General features: G+C 33.5%; 1 protein-coding gene across 7 annotated transcripts in view; it reads left to right on the top strand.

Moving 5' to 3' along the window:
- Window positions 1-7,883, top strand: part of LOC129756209 (clavesin-1-like) — a 101,376-nt gene extending 93,493 nt beyond the window's left edge. For all 7 annotated transcript variants that reach the window (XM_055753021.1, XM_055753018.1, XM_055753019.1 and 4 more), the window contains exon 2: window positions 7,312-7,883. In XM_055753021.1, coding sequence (XP_055608996.1) covers window positions 7,312-7,581 — 270 coding nt within the window. In that variant the 3' untranslated portion in view covers window positions 7,582-7,883. The remainder of the gene's footprint in view (window positions 1-7,311) is intronic.
- Window positions 7,884-22,680: the final 14,797 nt, after the last annotated feature.

Here is a 22,680-nt window from a genome sequence, read left to right as displayed (position 1 = left end):
CTTAAAAACTATCCTTTATTGAAATTTCCACCTAAAAGAATGTTACTAGAAAATCCCACTGTAGTATCTTTAACCTTCAGGATCCGTGGTTAAACTAATAATAATCTCCAGTTGACACAAGATAAACATTATAGAAATACCTGACTACTTAGATACCACACCCACGAAAGAGACTTTTAACTGAATTACAAAATTAATAAAATTAAAATATGTAGCACAGGGTCCCAACTAAAATAAGGGACAGATTATTCTACGGAAAAGGGGCCGCGCAACAAACATGAAGTTTGTATAGCATTACGTGGATTTTGTTCGGGATGAACAAAAAAAAAACAGGTTTTCACCAATGATCAAATGATATTAATTTGAGTGTTTTAAAGCCGAAAATTATGACAATACTAAATCTGAAGAACGCATTTCGATTAGAATTATCAAAAACAGTTATTAAGCTCACCCGTTTTGAGCTAACAATCTCAGTAATAATCTGATTTTATCGCATCTCCATTTTTTCTCACAATTCCTACAAAATGCATGCGAATTTATTTCGCCAAAACAAGTTGAAAATTTAAAATCTCGTAAAAATTGTGAATAGTCCGGGAAAACCCCGGGCCTTTATCTTCAATATCCGGGCAACCAGAATTTCAACTGATCAATTTTCATAAATGGCAAAAAAGTGATTGCGAGTGTTAAAATATAAAATTTGATGAGGGTTATATTGTTTGATAACAAAACAGTAGCTATGTGAAACTACTTTTTTGTAAATTATAATCTGTGATTGCTACACACGTTTTGGAAATAAATAATTTGATTTTAGTTATTGTTGTTTTAAAACAACATTTATGTTTTGCATTTACGGTTAATGATAAATTAAGTCTTGATCTCTATGCTGATGGTTTAAAAACAGTGAAAAGCAAAAAATTGCCAAACTTGGCTTCAATAAAAGCTTTTTGGCCATTACAGTGGATGAAATTTTCAAATTTTCTTCTGGACCTATGAAAATCCGTGTGCCAGATCACTAGACTCAATTATCGATTTAGCACGATTTTTTATATATTTATTCATTTGTTTGCGCAGTTAGCTAAAGCACCGCAGCTTCATATTCAAAGAGCCGCAGGATGCCGACCTATGTTCTGGATTTTACCCTGGAATTCTATGTCAGTTTACTTTTTCTATGAAATTCTTTGAAACGTCTTATCAAACATCAACAAATTGCACTATTTCCTACTGTGACTGGAACAGCTTTGGTGGTTGATTGATTTAAAAGAACGAGTTTTAGACCACAGTTTTTACATTTTGTGTAGCCATGATCTTAAAAAAAAAAATTAAAAAAAAACCACACGTGCAACATATTTCAAGAATCTTACTTCAGCTTACTAAGGCAGTAAGTGAAAAAATTGTCGAGTACTTAATTACTGATCTACAGCCTTTTTCCGGAACCATGTTATTTTTCGACTTTTAGTCAATTGGGAAATTTAAGTGATTTTTAGGTTGATTGATTGATTCATAATAAATTCTTACTAAAACTTACTGTAACGTTTATGCGGTAACGGTATGTGGTTTTCAATTTGTTTAATCAATCCCTTGGCCTTGTCAATCTATCTGCAATATCAAATGATTCGTTTCACCTTTTTCATCGAGAAGTTAGGGGTTTTTCAAAAGGCAAAATCCTTTGATATGTGTGAAAGACAAAAGTGCAAAGGTGCCCTAACGTCTCATTGATTTTTAATATATTATCTTGAGTCGAGCGATAGCGTTGCAGTCGGTGAGTTTTTGTTTCTCTAAATTATCTATCATATAAGGTTTTTATTGCAACCGAAATTGGTGTTACCTACCACCTTATGTCTAGCTTAAGTTTACCGACAGCGACATTTGACCAAAACGCCTGTTTGGTTTCAGCACCCTTTACTTCAAGATAGATACGGCTTTTTGAACACTGAAACTAGAAATCAATCAGCTGAACTGTCTAACTTGTTTTGTAATCTGTTTTTTAAAATAGAATTTGACATAACACTAGTAATAGATGAATGGATGGATAGATGAATGGGTGGATGAATAACCTTTGGACCGAAACCTGCAAACATGTTACCGAACCAAAGGCAAGCGCGCTTCCGTTACCTGAAACGAGATAACAGCGCGGTTTTGTTGTCGTTTTTTGGCCATCTTGCTAATCGTGTGAACCATGAAAAAGTACCATGACCGACCGCGGGCGTATAAAATTTTTTATGCTGTTAAAGATAATACTTGCAAGAACACAGCTCATGCACGGAAATCACATACAGCTGCTAACTGAGACGACCAGTGAAAAACCTTGGCCGCCAAAATCACAGCAACTTAAAGGTTTTAGTGACTACATTAGTTCGTTGGGTTTTCCGTCTTAGGTGGTGAATAATCAGTTAGAAAAAAAGGCCAATTTCTACTGGCACGTTCCAAGTCCAAGGTGCCTGACGCACTGGCCTGGCCACCTATGGAAGGTCACATCCGGTTTCCCGTCAAACTTCATGGTTCAAAGTTTTATGACTTTTCTTCTGGATCCAATATATGCATGCATGCTCTTCTTTGATTCAGAAACCGAAATCAGTCAACGTTTGGTTGGCTGAATATTTTTTAAAAATCAAATGCAATGGATTCAAAAAGGAAATTGAAAAAAATATTACTTAAAAAATCATGTCATTTTTGTCATTTTTTGTCATTTTTTGTCATTTTTGTCATTTTTGTCATTTTTGTCATTTTTGTCATTTTTGTCATTTTTGTCATTTTTGTCATTTTTGTCATTTTTGTCATTTTTGTCATTTTTGTCATTTTTGTCATTTTTGTCATTTTTGTCATTTTTGTCATTTTTGTCATTTTTGTCATTTTTGTCATTTTTGTCATTTTTGTCATTTTTGTCATTTTTGTCATTTTTGTCATTTTTGTCATTTTTGTCATTTTTGTCATTTTTGTCATTTTTGTCATTTTTGTCATTTTTGTCATTTTTGTCATTTTTGTCATTTTTGTCATTTTTGTCATTTTTGTCATTTTTGTCATTTTTGTCATTTTTGTCATTTTTGTCATTTTTGTCATTTTTGTCATTTTTGTCATTTTTGTCATTTTTGTCATTTTTGTCATTTTTGTCATTTTTGTCATTTTTGTCATTTTTGTCATTTTTGTCATTTTTGTCATTTTTGTCATTTTTGTCATTTTTGTCATTTTTGTCATTTTTGTCATTTTTGTCATTTTTGTCATTTTTGTCATTTTTGTCATTTTTGTCATTTTTGTCATTTTTGTCATTTTTGTCATTTTTGTCATTTTTGTCATTTTTGTCATTTTTGTCATTTTTGTCATTTTTGTCATTTTTGTCATTTTTGTCATTTTTGTCATTTTTGTCATTTTTGTCATTTTTGTCATTTTTGTCATTTTTGTCATTTTTGTCATTTTTGTCATTTTTGTCATTTTTGTCATTTTTGTCATTTTTGTCATTTTTGTCATTTTTGTCATTTTTGTCATTTTTGTCATTTTTGTCATTTTTGTCATTTTTGTCATTTTTGTCATTTTTGTCATTTTTGTCATTTTTGTCATTTTTGTCATTTTTGTCATTTTTGTCATTTTTGTCATTTTTGTCATTTTTGTCATTTTTGTCATTTTTGTCATTTTTGTCATTTTTGTCATTTTTGTCATTTTTGTCATTTTTGTCATTTTTGTCATTTTTGTCATTTTTGTCATTTTTGTCATTTTTGTCATTTTTGTCATTTTTGTCATTTTTGTCATTTTTGTCATTTTTGTCATTTTTGTCATTTTTGTCATTTTTGTCATTTTTGTCATTTTTGTCATTTTTGTCATTTTTGTCATTTTTGTCATTTTTGTCATTTTTGTCATTTTTGTCATTTTTGTCATTTTTGTCATTTTTGTCATTTTTGTCATTTTTGTCATTTTTGTCATTTTTGTCATTTTTGTCATTTTTGTCATTTTTGTCATTTTTGTCATTTTTGTCATTTTTGTCATTTTTGCCATTTTTGTCATTTTTGTCATTTTTGTCATTTTTGTCATTTTTGTCATTTTTGTCATTTTTGTCATTTTTGTCATTTTTGTCATTTGTGTCATTTTTGTCATTTTTGTCATTTTTGTCATTTTTGTCATTTTTGTCATTTTTGTCATTTTTGTCATTTTTGTCATTTTTGTCATTCTTGTAATTTTTGTCATTTTTGTCATTTTTGTCATTTTCGTCATTTTTGTCATTTTTGTCATTTTTGTCATTTTTGTCATTTTTGTCATTTTTGTCATTTTTGTCATTTTTGTAATTTTTGTCATTTTTGTCATTTTTGTCATTTTTGTCATTTTTGTAATTTTTGTAATTTTTGTAATTTTTGTCATTTTTGTCATTTTTGTTATTTTTGTCATTTTTGTCATTTTTGTCATTTTTGTCATTTTTGTCATTTTTGTCATTTTTGTCATTTTTGTCATTTTTGTCATTTTTGTCATTTTTGTCATTTTTGTCATTTTTGTCATTTTTGTCATTTTTGTCATTTTTGTCATTTTTGTCATTTTTGTCATTTTTGTCATTTTTGTCATTTTTGTCATTATTGTCATTTTTGTCATTTTTGTCAATTTTGTCATTTTTGTCATTTTTGTCATTTTTGTCATTTTTGTCATTTTTGTCATTTTTGTCATTTTTGTCATTTTTGTCATTTTTGTCATTTTTGTCATTTTTGTCATTTTTGTCATTTTTGTCATTTTTGTCATTTTTGTCATTTTTGTCATTTTTGTCATTTTTGTCATTTTTGTCATTTTTGTCATTTTTGTCATTTTTGTCATTTTTGTCATTTTTGTCATTTTTGTCATTTTTGTCATTTTTGTCATTTTTGTCATTTTTGTCATTTTTGTCATTTTTGTCATTTTTGTCATTTTTGTCATTTTTGTCATTTTTGTCATTTTTGTCATTTTTGTCATTTTTGTCATTTTTGTCATTTTTGTCATTTTTGTCATTTTTGTCATTTTTGTCATTTTTGTCATTTTTGTCATTTTTGTCATTTTTGTCATTTTTGTCATTTTTGTCATTTTTGTCATTTTTGTCATTTTTGTCATTTTTGTCATTTTTGTCATTTTTGTCATTTTTGTCATTTTTGTCATTTTTGTCATTTTTGTCATTTTTGTCATTTTTGTCATTTTTGTCATTTTTGTCATTTTTGTCATTTTTGTCATTTTTGTCATTTTTGTCATTTTTGTCATTTTTGTCATTTTTGTCATTTTTGTCATTTTTGTCATTTTTGTCATTTTTGTCATTTTTGTCATTTTTGTCATTTTTGTCATTTTTGTCATTTTTGTCATTTTTGTCATTTTTGTCATTTTTGTCATTTTTGTCATTTTTGTCATTTTTGTCATTTTTGTCATTTTTGTCATTTTTGTCATTTTTGTCATTTTTGTCATTTTTGTCATTTTTGTCATTTTTGTCATTTTTGTCATTTTTGTCATTTTTGTCATTTTTGTCATTTTTGTCATTTTTGTCATTTTTGTCATTTTTGTCATTTTTGTCATTTTTGTCATTTTTGTCATTTTTGTCATTTTTGTCATTTTTGTCATTTTTGTCATTTTTGTCATTTTTGTCATTTTTGTCATTTTTGTCATTTTTGTCATTTTTGTCATTTTTGTCATTTTTGTCATTTTTGTCATTTTTGTCATTTTTGTCATTTTTGTCATTTTTGTCATTTTTGTCATTTTTGTCATTTTTCTCATTTTTGTCAATTTTGTCAATTTTGTCAATTTTGTCAATTTTGTCAATTTTGTCAATTTTGTCAATTTTGTCAATTTTGTCAATTTTGTCAATTTTGTCAATTTTGTCAATTTTGTCAATTTTATCAATTTTATCAATTTTGTCAATTTTGTCAATTTTGTCAATTTTGTCAATTTTGTCAATTTTGTCAATTTTGTCAATTTTGTCAATTTTGTCAATTTTGTCAATTTTGTCAATTTTGTCAATTTTGTCAATTTTGTCAATTTTGTCAATTTTGTCAATTTTGTCAATTTTGTCAATTTTGTCAATTTTGTCAATTTTGTCAATTTTGTCAATTTTGTCAATTTTGTCAATTTTGTCAATTTTGTCAATTTTGTCAATTTTGTCAATTTTGTCAATTTTGTCAATTTTGTCAATTTTGTCAATTTTGTCAATTTTGTCAATTTTGTCAATTTTGTCAATTTTGTCAATTTTGTCAATTTTGTCAATTTTGTCAATTTTGTCAATTTTGTCAATTTTGTCAATTTTGTCAATTTTGTCAATTTTGTCAATTTTGTCAATTTTGTCAATTTTGTCAATTTTGTCAATTTTGTCAATTTTGTCAATTTTGGCAATTTTGTCAATTTTGTCAATTTTGTCAATTTTGGCAATTTTGTCAATTTTGTCAATTTTGTCAATTTTGTCAATTTTGTCAATTTTGTCAATTTTGTCAATTTTGTAAATTTAGTCAATTTTGTCAATTTTGTCATTTTTGTCAATTTTGTCAATTTTGTCAATTTTGTCAATTTTGTCAATTTTGTCAATTTTGTCAATTTTGTAAATTTTGTCAATTTTGTCAATTTTGTCAATTTTGTCAATTTGGTCATTTTTTTCAAATTTTTCAATTTTGTCAATTTTTTAAATTTTTTAAAAATTTTATTAATTCTAGTAGTTTTTGTCATTTTTGTTGATCATTTTGGTAATACCAACTTCTTTTGTTACTTTTTCGATTATCTGGATTGTTTAATTTTTATCGATTATTTCGATTATTTCGATTATTTCGATTATTTTGATTATTTCGATTATTTCGATTATTTCGATTATTTCGATTATTTCGATTATTTCGATTATTTCGATTTATTTGGTTATTTCGATTTGTTTCATTATTTCGATTATTTCGGTTTTATCGATTTATTTCATTATTTCTATTGTTTCCATTACATACTTCAGCTGTTTTGATTTTTCCGATACTGTCGGTACTTTCGAATATTTCTCTGATTTCGATTGATTCAAGTTTTTCGATAATTTCGATTATTTCGTTTATTTCGATAATTTTGATAATTTCGATAATTTCGATAATTTCGATTATTTCGATTATTTCAATTATTTCGATAATAAAATTTATTTCAAATATTTTTGTTATTTCGATAATTTTTTCGATTTCGATTTTTTTTATTTAATTGATTTTCTCGATTCTTTCAATAATTTTGACAATTCCGTTATGTTTGATTATCTAGATTATTTCGGTTGTTTCGATTTTTTTTAAAATACTCCCATACTTTGATCGTGAATATTTATGATTTCTAACATTCTATCTTCGATTGACATTTTTTTTTCTTATGTCCTTCCAGTTCCACAAATCGATTGACGATCTGAAGGCGGCCATCGACGAGTCGGTCCTGCCGGACATCTACGGTGGCAAACAGTCGCTGGAGGAGGCCAACGAGCGATTCCGCCAGAAGGTGCTGGAACAGCGCGAGCGTATCCTGAAACACGCCGAGATGACGATCGACCTTTCGATTCCGAATCCGAACTCGAAAAATCCGGCCAACGCAGCGTTGCAGAGCAGCGTCGTCGACGAGTCGGTCATTGGCAGCTTCCGGAAGCTGAATGTCGATTGAATTGGTGGGATCGTTCCTTGAAATGTCTCTTCCTAATCAATTTGTACTTGAAGTTTCTAAGTTTCTAAGTGGATCATTCAATGTTAAGAAAAATGCTCGTTCGAGATTGTTGTTGAGAGAAGAAAAACGATTGGAATCTTTGAATGGTCCCGGTTATAATTATAAGGCAAGAATAGCTGTCTCTCTCGTTTGCTAAACGATGCTGTACAATTTTAGCTTAACCGGGGTATAAAGTGAATCAGTGTAGGTAAACATTTAACAAATAAAGTGCACAAATGGCAATAGTTTTACACAGTGGATAAGCGAAGTTTTTTTCTGAGTTTCATGCCGAATTCCCTATCAGTTATAGCGATTTTACCGTATTTGGAAATGATCAATTGCTGTGAAGATAATCTTTAAAATCTCAAGTCCAACGTGAGTCATTTTCGGTACCTTGAGCATCGTTACACCATCTCCATCTTTTTCGAGGAATCATTAAATTCAATTATTCTGACGGTCTACATTGCCTAATTGCTCAATGTTACTTACATCGATCACCAACAACAGCTGGACCACAAAAAATAACAAAAACATCTAATATCGCAAGGTAACTGACCTTTCTCAAAAACGGTTCTTCGAACCAATTTTCGGACACCTGTACCGCACCTTACGTAACATCCTAATGGTGGTGCTGGTGATCGCGCTCGAATACAAATCTTCGGCCTTCGGTGATCTCCGTGAGTGTCTCGATGGTTGCTGACTGGCAGGCCACCAATCGATTCCAAATGTTTGGATATTTGAGGAGTCTGTCTGTGAGGAGCCATTCTTCTCACCTTCCTCTCAAATTGGGTGGCTGCCAGTCAAGAATCGAATCAGCGCAGAGTGATTGTAAAAACTAACGGCTCAGCCTGATGCTGGTTCGGCTCACGCTTCGGCCTTGAAGGAACGAGATGCTTTTGGAGAGGAGAAAATTTGCGCAAAACTCATAATGCGCAGCTGACTGGACACCGGTGATTTGCCGAAAAAGATTGATAAGGCGTTTATGTTATGTTTTCAGCTAGAGAGTCTTCTTCACATTTTCAAGGATCGAGTCAGAAAAAGATAATGAATGAATGGCCAAAAAATGATGTTGGAAAATACGTTGTAATTTTTTAAAAATTTATTTACGAAATACAGCAGACCTATATCATAAGTGTAACATTAAATTTCTGAATTTCATTTAAATAGAGAAAAATATCATATAACAGGCATAAACTGTTCTGTTATCAATTCGACCAGTTACTTATAGTTGAAGCTTAATAACCATTTCCTGGGATAGAAAAACTCAGATATAGGAATCATCGGTCCGTTTGATGACTTTAGCAGCGATCAATCACTCAAATTCTACCTTTATCTGATTCGATTAGATTTTTAAAAATCGGAGCTTTATGATCGATCTCTTTACTATTCTTAACAACCAGAAGCTGTTTTTTTGTTTAAAAAAATATTGAAAGACTCACAAGATGTATTTATAAAAAAATCATCCCAAATGTATTAATGTATTCGATATATCAAAATATGCAGACAAAAATTCCAGCCAATCTAATTTTGAGAAAACATCGACACAGTTGTACCGGATAAGTTTTTCAATAACGATCCGCCAACTGCAACGTTGATAAAGTCACGAATGCCATAAAAATGGTATAACGACTATAATCGAAACGAAAAAAAAAAACTTTAACCTATGTGTAAATATACATATAGGTACAGGCAAAAATTGTTACCAATTTAATAGTTCTGTAACTCAAATTTTACCTTCATCTGACTTATTATTAATAATTCAAAATAGTTAGATTTATTTAGTCAATATTATCGAAATCCGGAAATCGAATGTGTATTAAAATTTTAACCCAGAATTTAAAGCGTTGGGCATAAACATCAGTGCAAAGAAATAGAATACATAAAATAAAACACCAGGTTTAAAAAAATTAAATACGAATTTAAAAATAAATTTAAAGGCAGGTCAGAAATTAACCATCAGTAACCATATTAATTGACTTTTTTTTTTATTCTAAATGGAAAAGTTAATTGAAAAATTCCTCTGTTTATGTTAAATTTTAAATTATATTTTAAACACGATATGAAATGTATTTTTTTTAATTGTGAAAAAAAAAATCCATTTTGAACTTATTATTTATTTATCTTATTTTTTAAATCTAAATAGTTAACCATTTTGAACTTGGGAGATTTTTTTTAATCACAGAAGCTGATTGAACTAAATTTTATAAAACAAATCCAATTTCATTTCAAGAGTGCCAGTTATCAAAGTCAGAGATAAAATTCTTTTTTATATTCCAAATTATTCCAGTTATCAGAATGAAAAACTTCAAAAGTTTGAATTTTTCATAATCTATTCCAAAAAGATGAATTAACAATAAAATAACAAACAATGGAAATAAGTGAAACGTTTATAAATTTTCAAGCGCAATTCAAGTTTAAAACTTCAAGCTCTGAATTTTTATAGCTGTGAAGTGCAATATTGGGCCCGGAAAGAAAAAGGTCGGAACTATGTGTTTCTTAAAAAAAATCTAGATTTATAGGCTTCCAAGAACATGATTGCAGATTACAAAAATTTAGAGTTGAATAACGAAGGCAAACTTATTCAAAATATATAAAAAAATTATAGATTTGACTGAAAAATTCCATAAATTTATTTGAAAATTTAAATAAAATGTAAATTTGATTGCTCAGCCTTATCGGTAATAGTTATGTTGTTTTAGTAAGAACATTTCAAGATTATGAAAATGCAAATTCGTTCCATTAGGAACAAATTGATGACATGTGATGAAAATGGTTTTATCTACTAATGCTGCTTGCTCATTATCAATTTTTATCCATTTCTTCTAACTTTCTACTAGCCTGTAATTTTCATAATCTAGCAATGTGCTTACTTAAAGAATATAGCTTTCACTGATAAAGTCGAATAATTAAATTAACAAAAATTATAACCATCACGTATAAACGAACAGTCGCAATGCATTGCAAGTTGGAATGCGAGGGTTTATCGGGTGAGAGATGGTTTGTCTAATAACTTTAAGAATTGCACATTTTATGAAAGGGGGCCTCATACATAAACAAGTTAAAATTGGACACAATTTTGAAATGATTTTCAACATTGATTCACGAGCACGAAGTAGTTCAGAACGTGTAGAAGAAGTTAGTTATTTATAATGATTTATTAATTTAAAGGTAAACCAAAGTTTACCGGGTCAGTTTGTTGTTTATAACACTCTATTCAATTTAGGAATAATATTTCCATAGTGATGATGATGATGCTGATCAAAATAAGTAAAATTCAACCGTTCTTCGAAAATTTAATTCCTGACATAACTGAAGAAAGTTTGAAAAAATAGATATAGATTTTATTGAACAAACTTGTTCAAGCATGCACAACGATTTGATTTTTGCTTTTTAAAATATCTTAAATTCAATTAAAATAGCATAAGTTAAAACTCTATTAATTGACAAAACTGGGAAAAGTAAACAAATAAAACTTTTATGACTTTTTTCGCAGATGTCAAAATTTCTTGGGGTCTTGGAGAATGTTGATAATAACCTTTATTTTAACATTTTTGTAATGTTTCAAAGTTTTGTCAGAAAATTGAAAAATTTTCGGAAATAGTTTTTATCTATTTTCAAATGTTTCAGGGCACCAAAGGTCCTCAGTTCTTTACACCTCAGAAAAATGTGAATTTGGCCTTGTGTAATTTATCAAAACCCTTTTCAATGTGGAGTTTAAGAACAAGAAACATAAAATAAAATTTAGGCTGAAATTGGTTTTTTGAAGAATGTTTCGTAGCTGCATAAAATTTGCAGTCATATAAAAGATTTTCTTTTATTTTGAAAGCAATTAGTAATAAAGTAATGGATGAACTTGTTTAGGTACACTCCTTAATAAAAACCAATTTTATAGACCAGGTAGGGTTTTCGTGCATTAAGATTCGAGTTTCAATACAAAAGATTTATTTAATTGCAAATCGAAATTTACAATTAAAAATTAGTTTATGTACGTGAAAGGCATACAGTGTCGAAGAATGAAATGTCTTGAGTCTAGTGTGATTAAGAAGCTAAACCGAAAATTTTCTGACATGTATGTTAACACTTGTTCTCAAACACCTTTTGGAATCGAGTTATTCCACGTTACAACGGTAAATTTATTTCTTGAAATTAAAATTTTACTTGAAAAAATATCCATGGCGGGGGGGGGGGGATTAAACCCCTAACCCCCCCCCCCCTTCGCACGGTTTTGATAAATGAGCTCCCTTCTTCCAATGGGGATATAGGAATGGAAGAGGGGGCTTCATACCTTTTTTTATTGCATAACTTGAGAACTATCCGAGCAAATGGAACCAAATTTAGCTTTGAATGCTTTTGGGTACGAGAAATGGTTCTATGAAGAATTGGTTCCCCTCTTCCTTACAATGTAGAGATAGAAACAGGGACAGGGTTTCTTTACAATTTGTTGCATAACTTGAAAACTAATCGAGCAAATGAAACCAAACTTGGCATGAGAGGACATCTGGATACGAAAAAAGGTAATATGTTTCTTTCAAAATCTTCTCTTTCAGTTGGCTATAAAGTTAGGGAAGAGGGGAGCTCCTATACAATTGTTTAGCATAATCCAAGAATTTATCTAACAAATGGGACCAAGTATGGCATGAGAAATCACTTGGGTACGAGAAATGGTTTTATGATTAGGTATTTGAAACACCACCCTGCTTCCAGGGAGTACATAGAAAGGGGGCAGGAGGCTCTAATACAGTTTTGTTGGCTTAATTGGAGAAGTAATTAAGTAATTGGAATTGAATTTGACATTGGATGGTACTTGAGATATTTTTTTTATGAATGTTACAGACCCTTCTGCCTTTCAGTGTGAAGCGCAGAGGGACGGAGGAAGTTCCATATGAATGTTGTTGTATTACTCATAAACTTATCAAACAATAATGGAACCAAATTTGATATGGCAGGGTTTTTCGATTACCGTAAAGCGGGGTAACTTTGATCACCGGGGTAAATTTGACCAACAATATACTTTTCCATATTATGTATGTATGCATGCATGTATGTATGAGAACCCACCAGTGGCTGATAGGTCTTTCGACCCGAGGCGGTACGGGAAGTCTCGATCGCATTTTCAAATTTTGTTCATGCTTAACTCATCAACAATAATTGCAGCACAACCAAGGGTCCGTTACCACTGGCTTGGGACAGGTTTGAATCATATCGCTCCCTTCAAACTGTTCGAAACAAATAAAGAATCCTGGAAAGGTACCCTACACATGATTCCAAATTTGCCGAGATACTCCGGCTGGCTTGAACCCACAATCCATTGTATATCAGTTTTCCGCTCGTTTGATGCCCTGTCCTACCCCCCACTAAGCCCCCATAATAGAGTTAAGCTATTTTGAATTTACGATCATTATAAACTTTTAAATCATGTTTTGCATCTTACCTATTTATAACATTTATTTTATGTTTACCGTTTTTAAAAAGGAATCTAAAATTCATAAAATGATATTTAGGATACTTATCGTTTTTCCATTAAAGGCTTCGGGTATTTCTAAGCGACCAAAAAACCATATTAGAAAAACTTATCTGATCGCAGCATGCCGAGATCACCACGGCGATTAGCCAAATTGTAAACTTTTCTTCCCACACCAACCCACACCAACCATTACCGAAACACAACCTCCGCTATTTCGGTGAAACTTGTGGGATCTATCAGAGAAACTCCTTCGTAAACTTAGAGTTACACTAATTCAAACGCACTGGAGTCGCAAACTTCACTTCAATTGTCCAAACTTTTGCCTTTTGCTCAATGCAAATTTATGAAATGTGCATAGCTATCAACCCACAAGCCCGTTTGAAACACTTCCGGCGATCAGAGACTCAGTAGACTTCCAGCTACTTCTTTTACTCATCTTCTAACAATTTATGAAAATTATTCAAATTAAAACAATCTATTTAATTGAAACTTTTTCGGACCCGAAAAAAAACACCACAATATACTTTTCCATACTATCATCAATAACTCAGTCTATAGTTTGAATTTTTGAAAACTGTTTTCTACGTTTTAAAGCAAAACTCATTAAAACCATCAGAATAGAGGCTGATCAATGTCACCCTAAAGCATCCAATCCTGAACAGAGACGAAAACGATTTTTAAATCAAATTTAAAGAGATCCAATAAATTTCTGCATCCATTTTTTATATTCATAGGAGTCCAGTACTGGTTTTATAAATATAAAACATGCCACATTCCTCTTAACAGAAAAAAAAATCGGAATATATTGAAAATAGTGATCAATATTACCCCGGATTACGCTACGGTACGAAAAAATGGGATCCTCACCTCCTTCCAGCAGTTGCGAATGAGAAGGAGAAAAGGAGGCTTCAATACAAGTTTCAATGCAGTACTTAGCAAGCAATAGAGACCATATTATAATGTAGAAGATTGACTTGTTATGAAACTACAGAAGTGCAGAAGAGAATTTCTTTTTTCGTGAACTGCAGTATCGTGCTTAAAAAACTTAGACAGGTAGTAAGAGTATTGAGTGTTTCATTGTCAAAAAATCTAAATAAAATTATTATCGATTGGTACAAAACCTTCCATTAATATATTCACTAGAGACGAATTCATTCAAAATAATTGTTTTCTCTTTGCTTTTTGTTGGCTAGAGCCTTCCAAAATATTAAATAATCTGTTATTTATTAACTTAACTTAAATGATTTTTTTTTGTTTTGATGAAATTTAATGTATAAGTTAAAACTGAAATAAAAGATGCCTGGTTGAAGATTTGAGATTGAGATTGAGAGTTCATATAGGAATCAGATATACATAAAGGTAAGAGAAATGATATTCTAGATGATCGCACTAGTCAAAAGTGCTTCCTGATCATATCCTTGCACTCATACTCCCAAGAACATGTTTTTTTGCTAGGATGCAGAGGTGACCTCGGTCCTAAAGCAAAATATCATTCTTTCATCCCTTTCACTCTTTTCCAAACTATCTTTTGACTACTAGGACGTGGCCGGCGCCGTTATTGATGTTCAAAGAGAGAGCATCAGTTTTTTGTGATGAGAATGAGCTGCTATTCCCAAGCACCATTCTTTTCACCTTGGCAAAAAAATTTGCAAGGTAAGTACACAACATAGAGCTTAAAAATGTTCTAGAAAGTTGATGTGAAAGTGTATTGAACAACTTTGTAGAAGAGACCATGCCTGTATCTTGCTTCTGTAAAAAGTTAGATTTTTGGCGCCACCTTGCAGAGAAAAATAGAACTAATTCAAATCCATCAATAGATAGTGCAAATATAGTCGAGTAACTTTGTCCAAGACACCAATGAGCTACAACGAAGCCTCTGGTCTACAGTCAATTTTGACCGCAAAAGTGTGGTTCCTGGCCCACTGTGTGACGCCAGTAGTGTAATTGATTACGGATCATTTCCTTTCGATTACAAATGTAGCGCGCTGGGTGGTTGATTAATAAATGTTTACTTTCTATATCTTATCTTGTTGTGACCTTTTTTTACTAGCTGTTGAATGATGATTGAATAATTGATTGATTAATCTGATTGACTTTATGATTCGGATCTCTAAAATAATTCTTATTGTAGATTTAATTTATCGGCCTAGCGGTGAAAAGTGATGTCCTTTTAAGTAGGGACATCTAAAGATTAGGATTTTTTTTTCATATAGGTGGATAGAAGGTAAGATGAAATGAAAGATGTTGAAAATAAGCGGGTAGAATTTATTTAGAAGCATATCATAACATATCAAATTTTTGTTCCTCATGATGATATGCTTCTAAATAAATTCTACCCGCTCATTTTCAACATCTTTCATTTCAACTTACCTTCTATCCATCTATATGAAAAAAAACCTAATTTAGATGTCCCTACTAAAAAGGACATCACTTTTCACCGCTAGGCCGATAAATTATATCTACAAACATAAATTACGGTGATTAATCCTACATAAAATATAATTATAAAGTTTTAGTTTTTGACATTTGCAGATCCCGTTGATCTTCGTCTATAATTTTTTTTATTTTCTTTCATATTTCCCTTTCTATCCTTCTTTGGTTTCTAAACAAGTGTTAAGCTAAGCATACCAATTGTAAAAATACAAAACGAGTTTGGCTCCTTGAAGCCTAAAGGTATGAGCCGTTTCAAATAAAGGAATTATAAAAAAAAGTTTTAGTTTTTTGATCATATGAAATCGATAAACTTTATCAATAATCCAATCAAAACTTTTAATGGACACTTTTATTTATAATTTTAGAAATACCAGCATTTATTCCTTTTGCAAACCCGGGGTAGGAGTTTTATACCTACCGTCTGATCGTACCAAAAGCGTGACCTTCGCAGAGTCATTTTTCCGCGTCCTTTCCCGATTGTGTCTCCTTAGGGGAGAATGGGGATACTTAATCCCCTTTTCTTGTTTTGGTCATATCTTATTAATAACTCGCCGTCTTTTGCATTTTCTAACAGCGTGTAATTTCAAGTTTATATGCTCTAAAAGTTGGAACGATACATGAACCCGTAGAAGCATTTTCGTGTAAGTTAAAAAATGCAGTATTTTTGAAGTTAAGTGAAGGAGACTTGATCCTTCATTCCGGAGGCCCTAGTCATTCGAAAAAATCAAACAAAATTTCAAAATGAATGTCAATTGACTATTTTGGTCGTGTTTTTTCTCATTTCACAATTTATAAATGTCAGAAAAAAAAAATTCCAAAACTATGTCGCAATTCCATACTTTAAGGCGCATTTTTCTGAATTTAGGATAAAATCAACTTCCCAAACCCTTTTTTCCAGACAATTGTTGTATGAATATCAGTTATTGGATAAATAATCGTAATCTTGTAATCAGCAATGATCACGATCTATTTAGAAGAAAAAAAAACCCTCTTGAACTCTAGGAATCAATTGAACCCATAATGGACATTTTTGAAAACTTGAAATGAAAAATGATGAGAGTTTACCATATTGTTTTGAAAATATGGTATTATGAAGTTCATATTTCACTCTAACGATTTAAGTATTGGAATGTATATTTTTGTTTTAATTTTTTCATATCAGAAACATTTTAAAGTGATAAAAAAAGATGTTCGCATTTTGTGAATTTTTTCAAACAAAGTTCAACAACTCAAAAAACTATTTTGTTAAAATTTTCTGAGCTTATAGCATAGTTGGTTTGCTTCATTTAGCACATTTTTCTAGACCATTTGATTCTTGTAAGTCATTCCAGTTTCGATATATAGCTAAGGAATCGAGTATCCCCAGGGATCAAGTATCCTCATTGTCCCCTATTCCTGTGTGGCGAAACAGAAGCGAAGAAACTGGATTTAGTGCCCTTATCTGCTAGAATAGATAAAGAACGAATTTCTACATTAGCCGAAAATGTGAGGGAACAAATTATTTTTGCTTTAGGCGAAATACTTAGCTATTCAGCTTGATGAAAAACCGATTTCAGTAGCAATTCACAGCTAATGGTATATGTTCGCTACAAAGGTGCAGATAGTTTTGAAGAGGAATTGCTGTTTTGTTCTCCGCTCGAGTTGAGATCTCGTGGAATTGATGTCAATAATAAAGTGAATGAAAACTTCAATGCACATAATTTAAAATGGGAAAACTGTTTTTCTGTATCTTTGGATGGAGCTCCAGCTATGCTAAGCCATATTAATGGTATTTCGGCTTTCGTAAAAAAAATCCAAATATTCAAGTGACTTACTGTATGATCCATCGCCAGACTCTCATGGTCAAATATTTAGAATCAACACTGGAAGCTGTCATGAATGATGCGGCTATTTCGTGAACCATGTCAGGATGGAGAAGCTGAATATACGGACATACTTTATTGGACAGAAGTGAGGTGGCTCTCTCGCGGAAATGTACTAAATCGAATATGGACTCTCAAAAATGAAGTCGAAATTTTGATGATTGGTCAAAAACATATTCTTGCAGATAAGTTCGAATTCCTTTCCTTTGTTGCATATCTCGCTTATTTACGGACATTTTGGGAAATATAAATATATTGAACAACAAATTGCAAGGAAAAAATATTGATATCATTTCAGCGGCAGAAATGATGTCAGCGTTTGGTTTAAAACTGCATTAATGGAGACAGAAGATTTGCTTTGTTTTTGAAGATGATGAAAATATTACTATTGCAGACATCAAGGATACAATTGTAAAACATCTTGTCGAACTCAGAAAGCGTTTTTCTGATTACTTTTTAGATCTTGATTCACATACTGTCAGTTGGATTGCAGATCCTATTAATTGTGAAATTGCTACAATACCTTCAGGTTTAGCAGAAGCAATTCTCAAACTTCGGTCTAATACGGAAGCACGCATTCAATTTGAGAACAAACCAAATCTGTCGTCTTTTTTGGATGTCAAAAGCGGCAAAGGCTTTCAAAATTGCACATGGAGAGGCGGTTAAAAAATTACTCACCTTTGGAACAACATATTTGTGCGAATAAGGCTTTTCCACTCTAATTACCATAAAAACGAAGAACAGAAATCGATTAAACGCCGAAGACTGTATTCAAATCGCCCTTACCTACATCAAAAAGTCACAATTATGAAGCTATTATTTCGAACTTGAAACAACATCATTTCTCCAAAACGTAGAAGATTGTTTTAATTTTTTCCCTTTTTTAAATAAAATTTTTGTTTGTACACAAGCATTATTGTTATTATTTTTAAACTATTATTAAAATTAAAGGCAGGGAGTTCGACTTTTCCAGGAGAAAAAGCGCCGCCTGGAGGAGGAGGAGCTCGAGGAGCTGGAGCAGCTGCATCGTTCCCAAGAAACACGAAAGTTCTATCAGAAACTCAACGCATCCCGCAAAGGCTTCGTGCCGCAAGCCGAAATGTGCCGGGATAAGGACGGGGGTATCCTGACGGACAATCATGAGGTGATCAAAAGGTGGAAGCAGCACTTCGATGAACACCTTAACGGCGCACATGCAGGAGATCAAGACGGTGGAGGAAGGTACATCGCCGGCGTAGCCAACGACGAAGACGAGCCACTCCCAACGACGAGTGAAGTTAAGGAAGCCATTCGCCAGCTTAATAGAAACAAGTCGGCTGGGAAGGATGGCATCGCAGCTGAACTCATCAAAATGGGCCCGGACAGGTTGGCCGATTGCCTACACCGGTTGATAATCCGGATCTGGGACATAGAACAGCTACCGGAGGAGTGGAAGGAAGGGGTAATATGCCCCATCTACAAGAAGGGCGACAAATTGGACTGTGAGAACTACAGAGTGATCACTGCACAGTCTTCAATGCTGCCAACAAAGTGCTGTTCCGAATCCTACTCCGCCACCTAACGCCACAAGTAAACAGATTCGTGGGAAGTCTTCAAGCCGGCTTCATGGAGGGACGGTCTACGACGGACCAGATATTCACATTACGGCAAATCCTCCAAAAATGCCGTGAACACCAAGTCCCTACGCACCATCTATTCATCGACTTCAAAGCCGCATACGACACGATCGACCGTAACGAGCTATGGAAAATCATGGACGAGAACGGCTTTTCCGGGAAGCTAATCAGACTGATCAAGGCGACGATGGATGGAACGCAGTGCTGTGTGCGGATTTCGGGTGAATTGTCGAGTTCATTCGAATCGCGCAGGGGGCTTCGACAAGGTGATGGTCTATCCTGCATGATGTTCAACGTGGCGCTAGAAGGTGTTATTCGACGAGCGGTGGGCGAAATGCGGGGCACGATTTTCAACAGATCCAGTCAACTTATCTGCTTTGCCGATGACATTGATATAGTCGGCAGATCATCTGCGGCGGTGGAGGAGATGTACCGCAAACTGAAACGCGAAGCAGGAAGGATTGGGTTGATGATTAATACGTCCAAGACGAAGTACATGCTGGCCTGCGGATCCGAGACCGACCGAACCCGCTTGTCCAGTAATAACAAGGTCACGATCGACGGCGACGAGCTGGAGATAGTCGAAGACTTTGTCTATCTCCGCTCACTGGTGACCGCAGACAATGACACCAGCCGTGAGATCCGGAGGCGAATTATCAGCGGAAGTCGTGCCTACCAGGCCCTGGCATATTCACATTCACAAAGCAATCGTCACTCACTAACGAGCCCAGTGAGCTACATTTTGCTAACCATTCATGTAGTTTCGATTTCGATTATTCACTCTTCACTCTCACTTAGCTCTATATTCTTTTCTCCTTCATGTTCAGTTTCTTCGTCTCACTTTCATTTGCTCTCAACGTCAGTGTGAAGTGAAGACAGCAAACGTCAGCTTCAATGCGAAACGATGTTTCTTCTCATTCGAGCAGTTTTTCTTCAATCGGAAATTTCATCGGCGCTTTCGTCAGTCCTTTCAGTGAGCAAAACAAAATAAGGAGTGAGGTAACTTACAACTAAAGAAAAATCAAAAAACATTTGTTTTGATTTGCTCGGTCGTTCTTTTATTTGGTTTTGTTTCGTTTAGTGTTCGCACAGACCAAATTTTCACCAGTGGCAGTTCACATTGTTCGCTAATCCAAACGGGAATCAAGAAAGGGTCCCTCTTCAAAACTTCTTGCCTCAGCTAAGGAATACCAGCCATCAAGCTTTCAACAGTCGATCCGATCAGATCCTCCAACCGTCAGACCGTCCAACAGGCATCAAATATTCGATAGAACAACCTTTGCCACAGTGCCAGAGTAATGAAGAACCTCCGGAAATTTGTCACTTTCTATTAAAAAACTCGAAGTAGGATGAACTTATTGATCGTCGATGAAATCTTCCGGAAGCAACAGAAAGCTACAGAATCTATTAAAATGAGGACTCCTTCATCGACGCAAAAGATTTTCGACAACCTGTCGTCTGGAAAACAGTCCTCTGGAATTAATCATTCTAAGTGTGTTTTTTAATTAACCTTAGCAAAGCCTTTATTTATTGATAAGAACTTCATTTTCTTTCAGAGCCACCAAGAGTACAGGCAAAAGATTAAAGAGCTTAGTTCGCCATCCAAACTTAGACAGTCTGATCCAACCAGCTCTGGACTTCAGGTAAGCAAACCGAGCGTGAATCTCAAGTTTGGCCTCATCCGAAAAGTGGCGTTAACTCATAGAGCTTTTCTATAATCCTCAAATTACAGGATAGCAAATGAAAATGGCATGCTGCAAAAAAGATAACGTCGGATTGAAGATAGATGAAAAATCATGGTACGAAAATGCTGAACTGTGGAGTGCACCTGTTTGTCTAAACTTTACCCGAAAAAATTGTAAACATCGCGGTATATTTAAGTCATATGTCGATTAGGATCATGGCGTTACTCAACGAAAAATCCGAATGTTTAGGGCAATTTGTGAATGTGGAGTTTGTTTGGTTGGCGTTATCACTGAAGCACGATTAATAACGACAGTCAATGTAAACGCACAACTCTTCTAATGTCAAACTTATCACGAGAAAACTGTTCAGAAAATGAAGTGGAAGGTTAGAAATACAATGCTTATTCGCAAAATTGTCTCATGTTCCACATGTACTTGTACCGATAGTTTTCAAAACTGTTGCCTCTAGGTTTAATTTTGCGAATAGCGGTATAATTTACGAAAGAAAATTTATATAAGAACAAATGCAATGTTTCATCTTTCCGCAATTCGTATAAAAAACCTATACATGTTTATGGGAGATAATCGCACATCATAAGAGCCGTGTTTCTAAATTCAATGCTTAACATATGACTCATGGGACAGTTTCGCGAGTACCGGCAGTATCGTATTTATACAATTTTCCACAAAATATGCACGTCGAATATGGCGCTAAATGTCAAGCAAACATACATTTGTGACTGTGCGTCGGTCAAAAACCTCCGCCAAACCGAGAAATGTAAACAAAAAGTTTCTAAGACATCAGTATGTTCAAATGTTTCAAAAATCTATATAAATTTGATGAAAATCTTTCAAAATGTAATAGAAATCTATAAAAATGTAATATAATTAATTTCAGTTTATTTATGGTTATAATTTAATTCATTTTTTGCTTATACTAAAAGTTCAAAAAATCGCTTCGGAACCTTGTCGATTAACTTGGAGTAGCATTAGGAGTAGTTTATGTAGCACCGGGGTCAACTCTCAGCTTCTTACGGACTAGCCTGGGCGGCATCGGTTGCCCCATAACGGTTACCTTTTGCGCCTCGATACGGCCGCTAGCGACTGTTCCATCTTGAAATCGATATAACCCGGAGGGTCCAGCCAGAAAGCCCAAACCATTTTCACCGTTATGTTTCCAGTTTTGGCTCAGGAGATCTGTGATCGTTGCCGTGATGGACCTCTCCAAGCGGGTGGGTTTTACCTTCCGTCGTTGTGGATTTACCTGCTCAGATAAATAAACTTAAAACTCAATTTGTGGGGAAAAAATGAAAACTACCAACCTCCATTGATGTGCATTGCATGTGACCTGCAGTAAGCGGGCGGATGCAGAATTGAAACTGCTCACTGAGCTGGAAGCTGAATATTCGAAACGAAAATGAAAGCCTCCTGACGTTGAAACTGAAGGCACTGCTTTCGAGTAGTTTCTCTCGTCGTTGAAATTTTCGACTGTAAATATTGCAATGAGATGAGAATATGACGGAATGAAATCGAAGAACATTTGTTTCACATGAGTAGTGAGCAGAAAAGTGTTTGCTTCGATCTGACAGAAGAGAATGATGTGCTCGAAATCGACTAACGGTGAGATGAGGCGAATGACAGGAAATTTCACTTTCGATTTTTTATTTCGACGATGCCGAGGCCTGGTGCCTACTATGGACTCCACAAGCAACTGCGGTCGAGAAGGCTTTGCCCTCGCACGAAGTGTAACCTGTATATGACGCTTATTAGACCGGTTGTTCTCTACGGGCACGAGACATGGATATTGCTCGAGGAGGACCTGCGTACACTCGGGGTATTCGAGCGACGAGTGTTAAGAACCATCTTTGGCGGCGTACAGGAGAACGGAGTGTGGAGGCGAAGGATGAACCACGAGCTCGCGCGACTCTACGGCGAACCCAGTATCCAGAAGGTGGTGAAAGCTGGCCGGATACGCTGGGCGGGACATGTTGCGAGAATGC

This window comes from Uranotaenia lowii, chromosome 3 (genome assembly GCF_029784155.1).
Source record: "Uranotaenia lowii strain MFRU-FL chromosome 3, ASM2978415v1, whole genome shotgun sequence".
NCBI classification, from domain to species: Eukaryota; Metazoa; Arthropoda; class Insecta; order Diptera; family Culicidae; genus Uranotaenia; species Uranotaenia lowii.
This window is presented reverse-complemented; position numbering and strand designations above follow the sequence as displayed.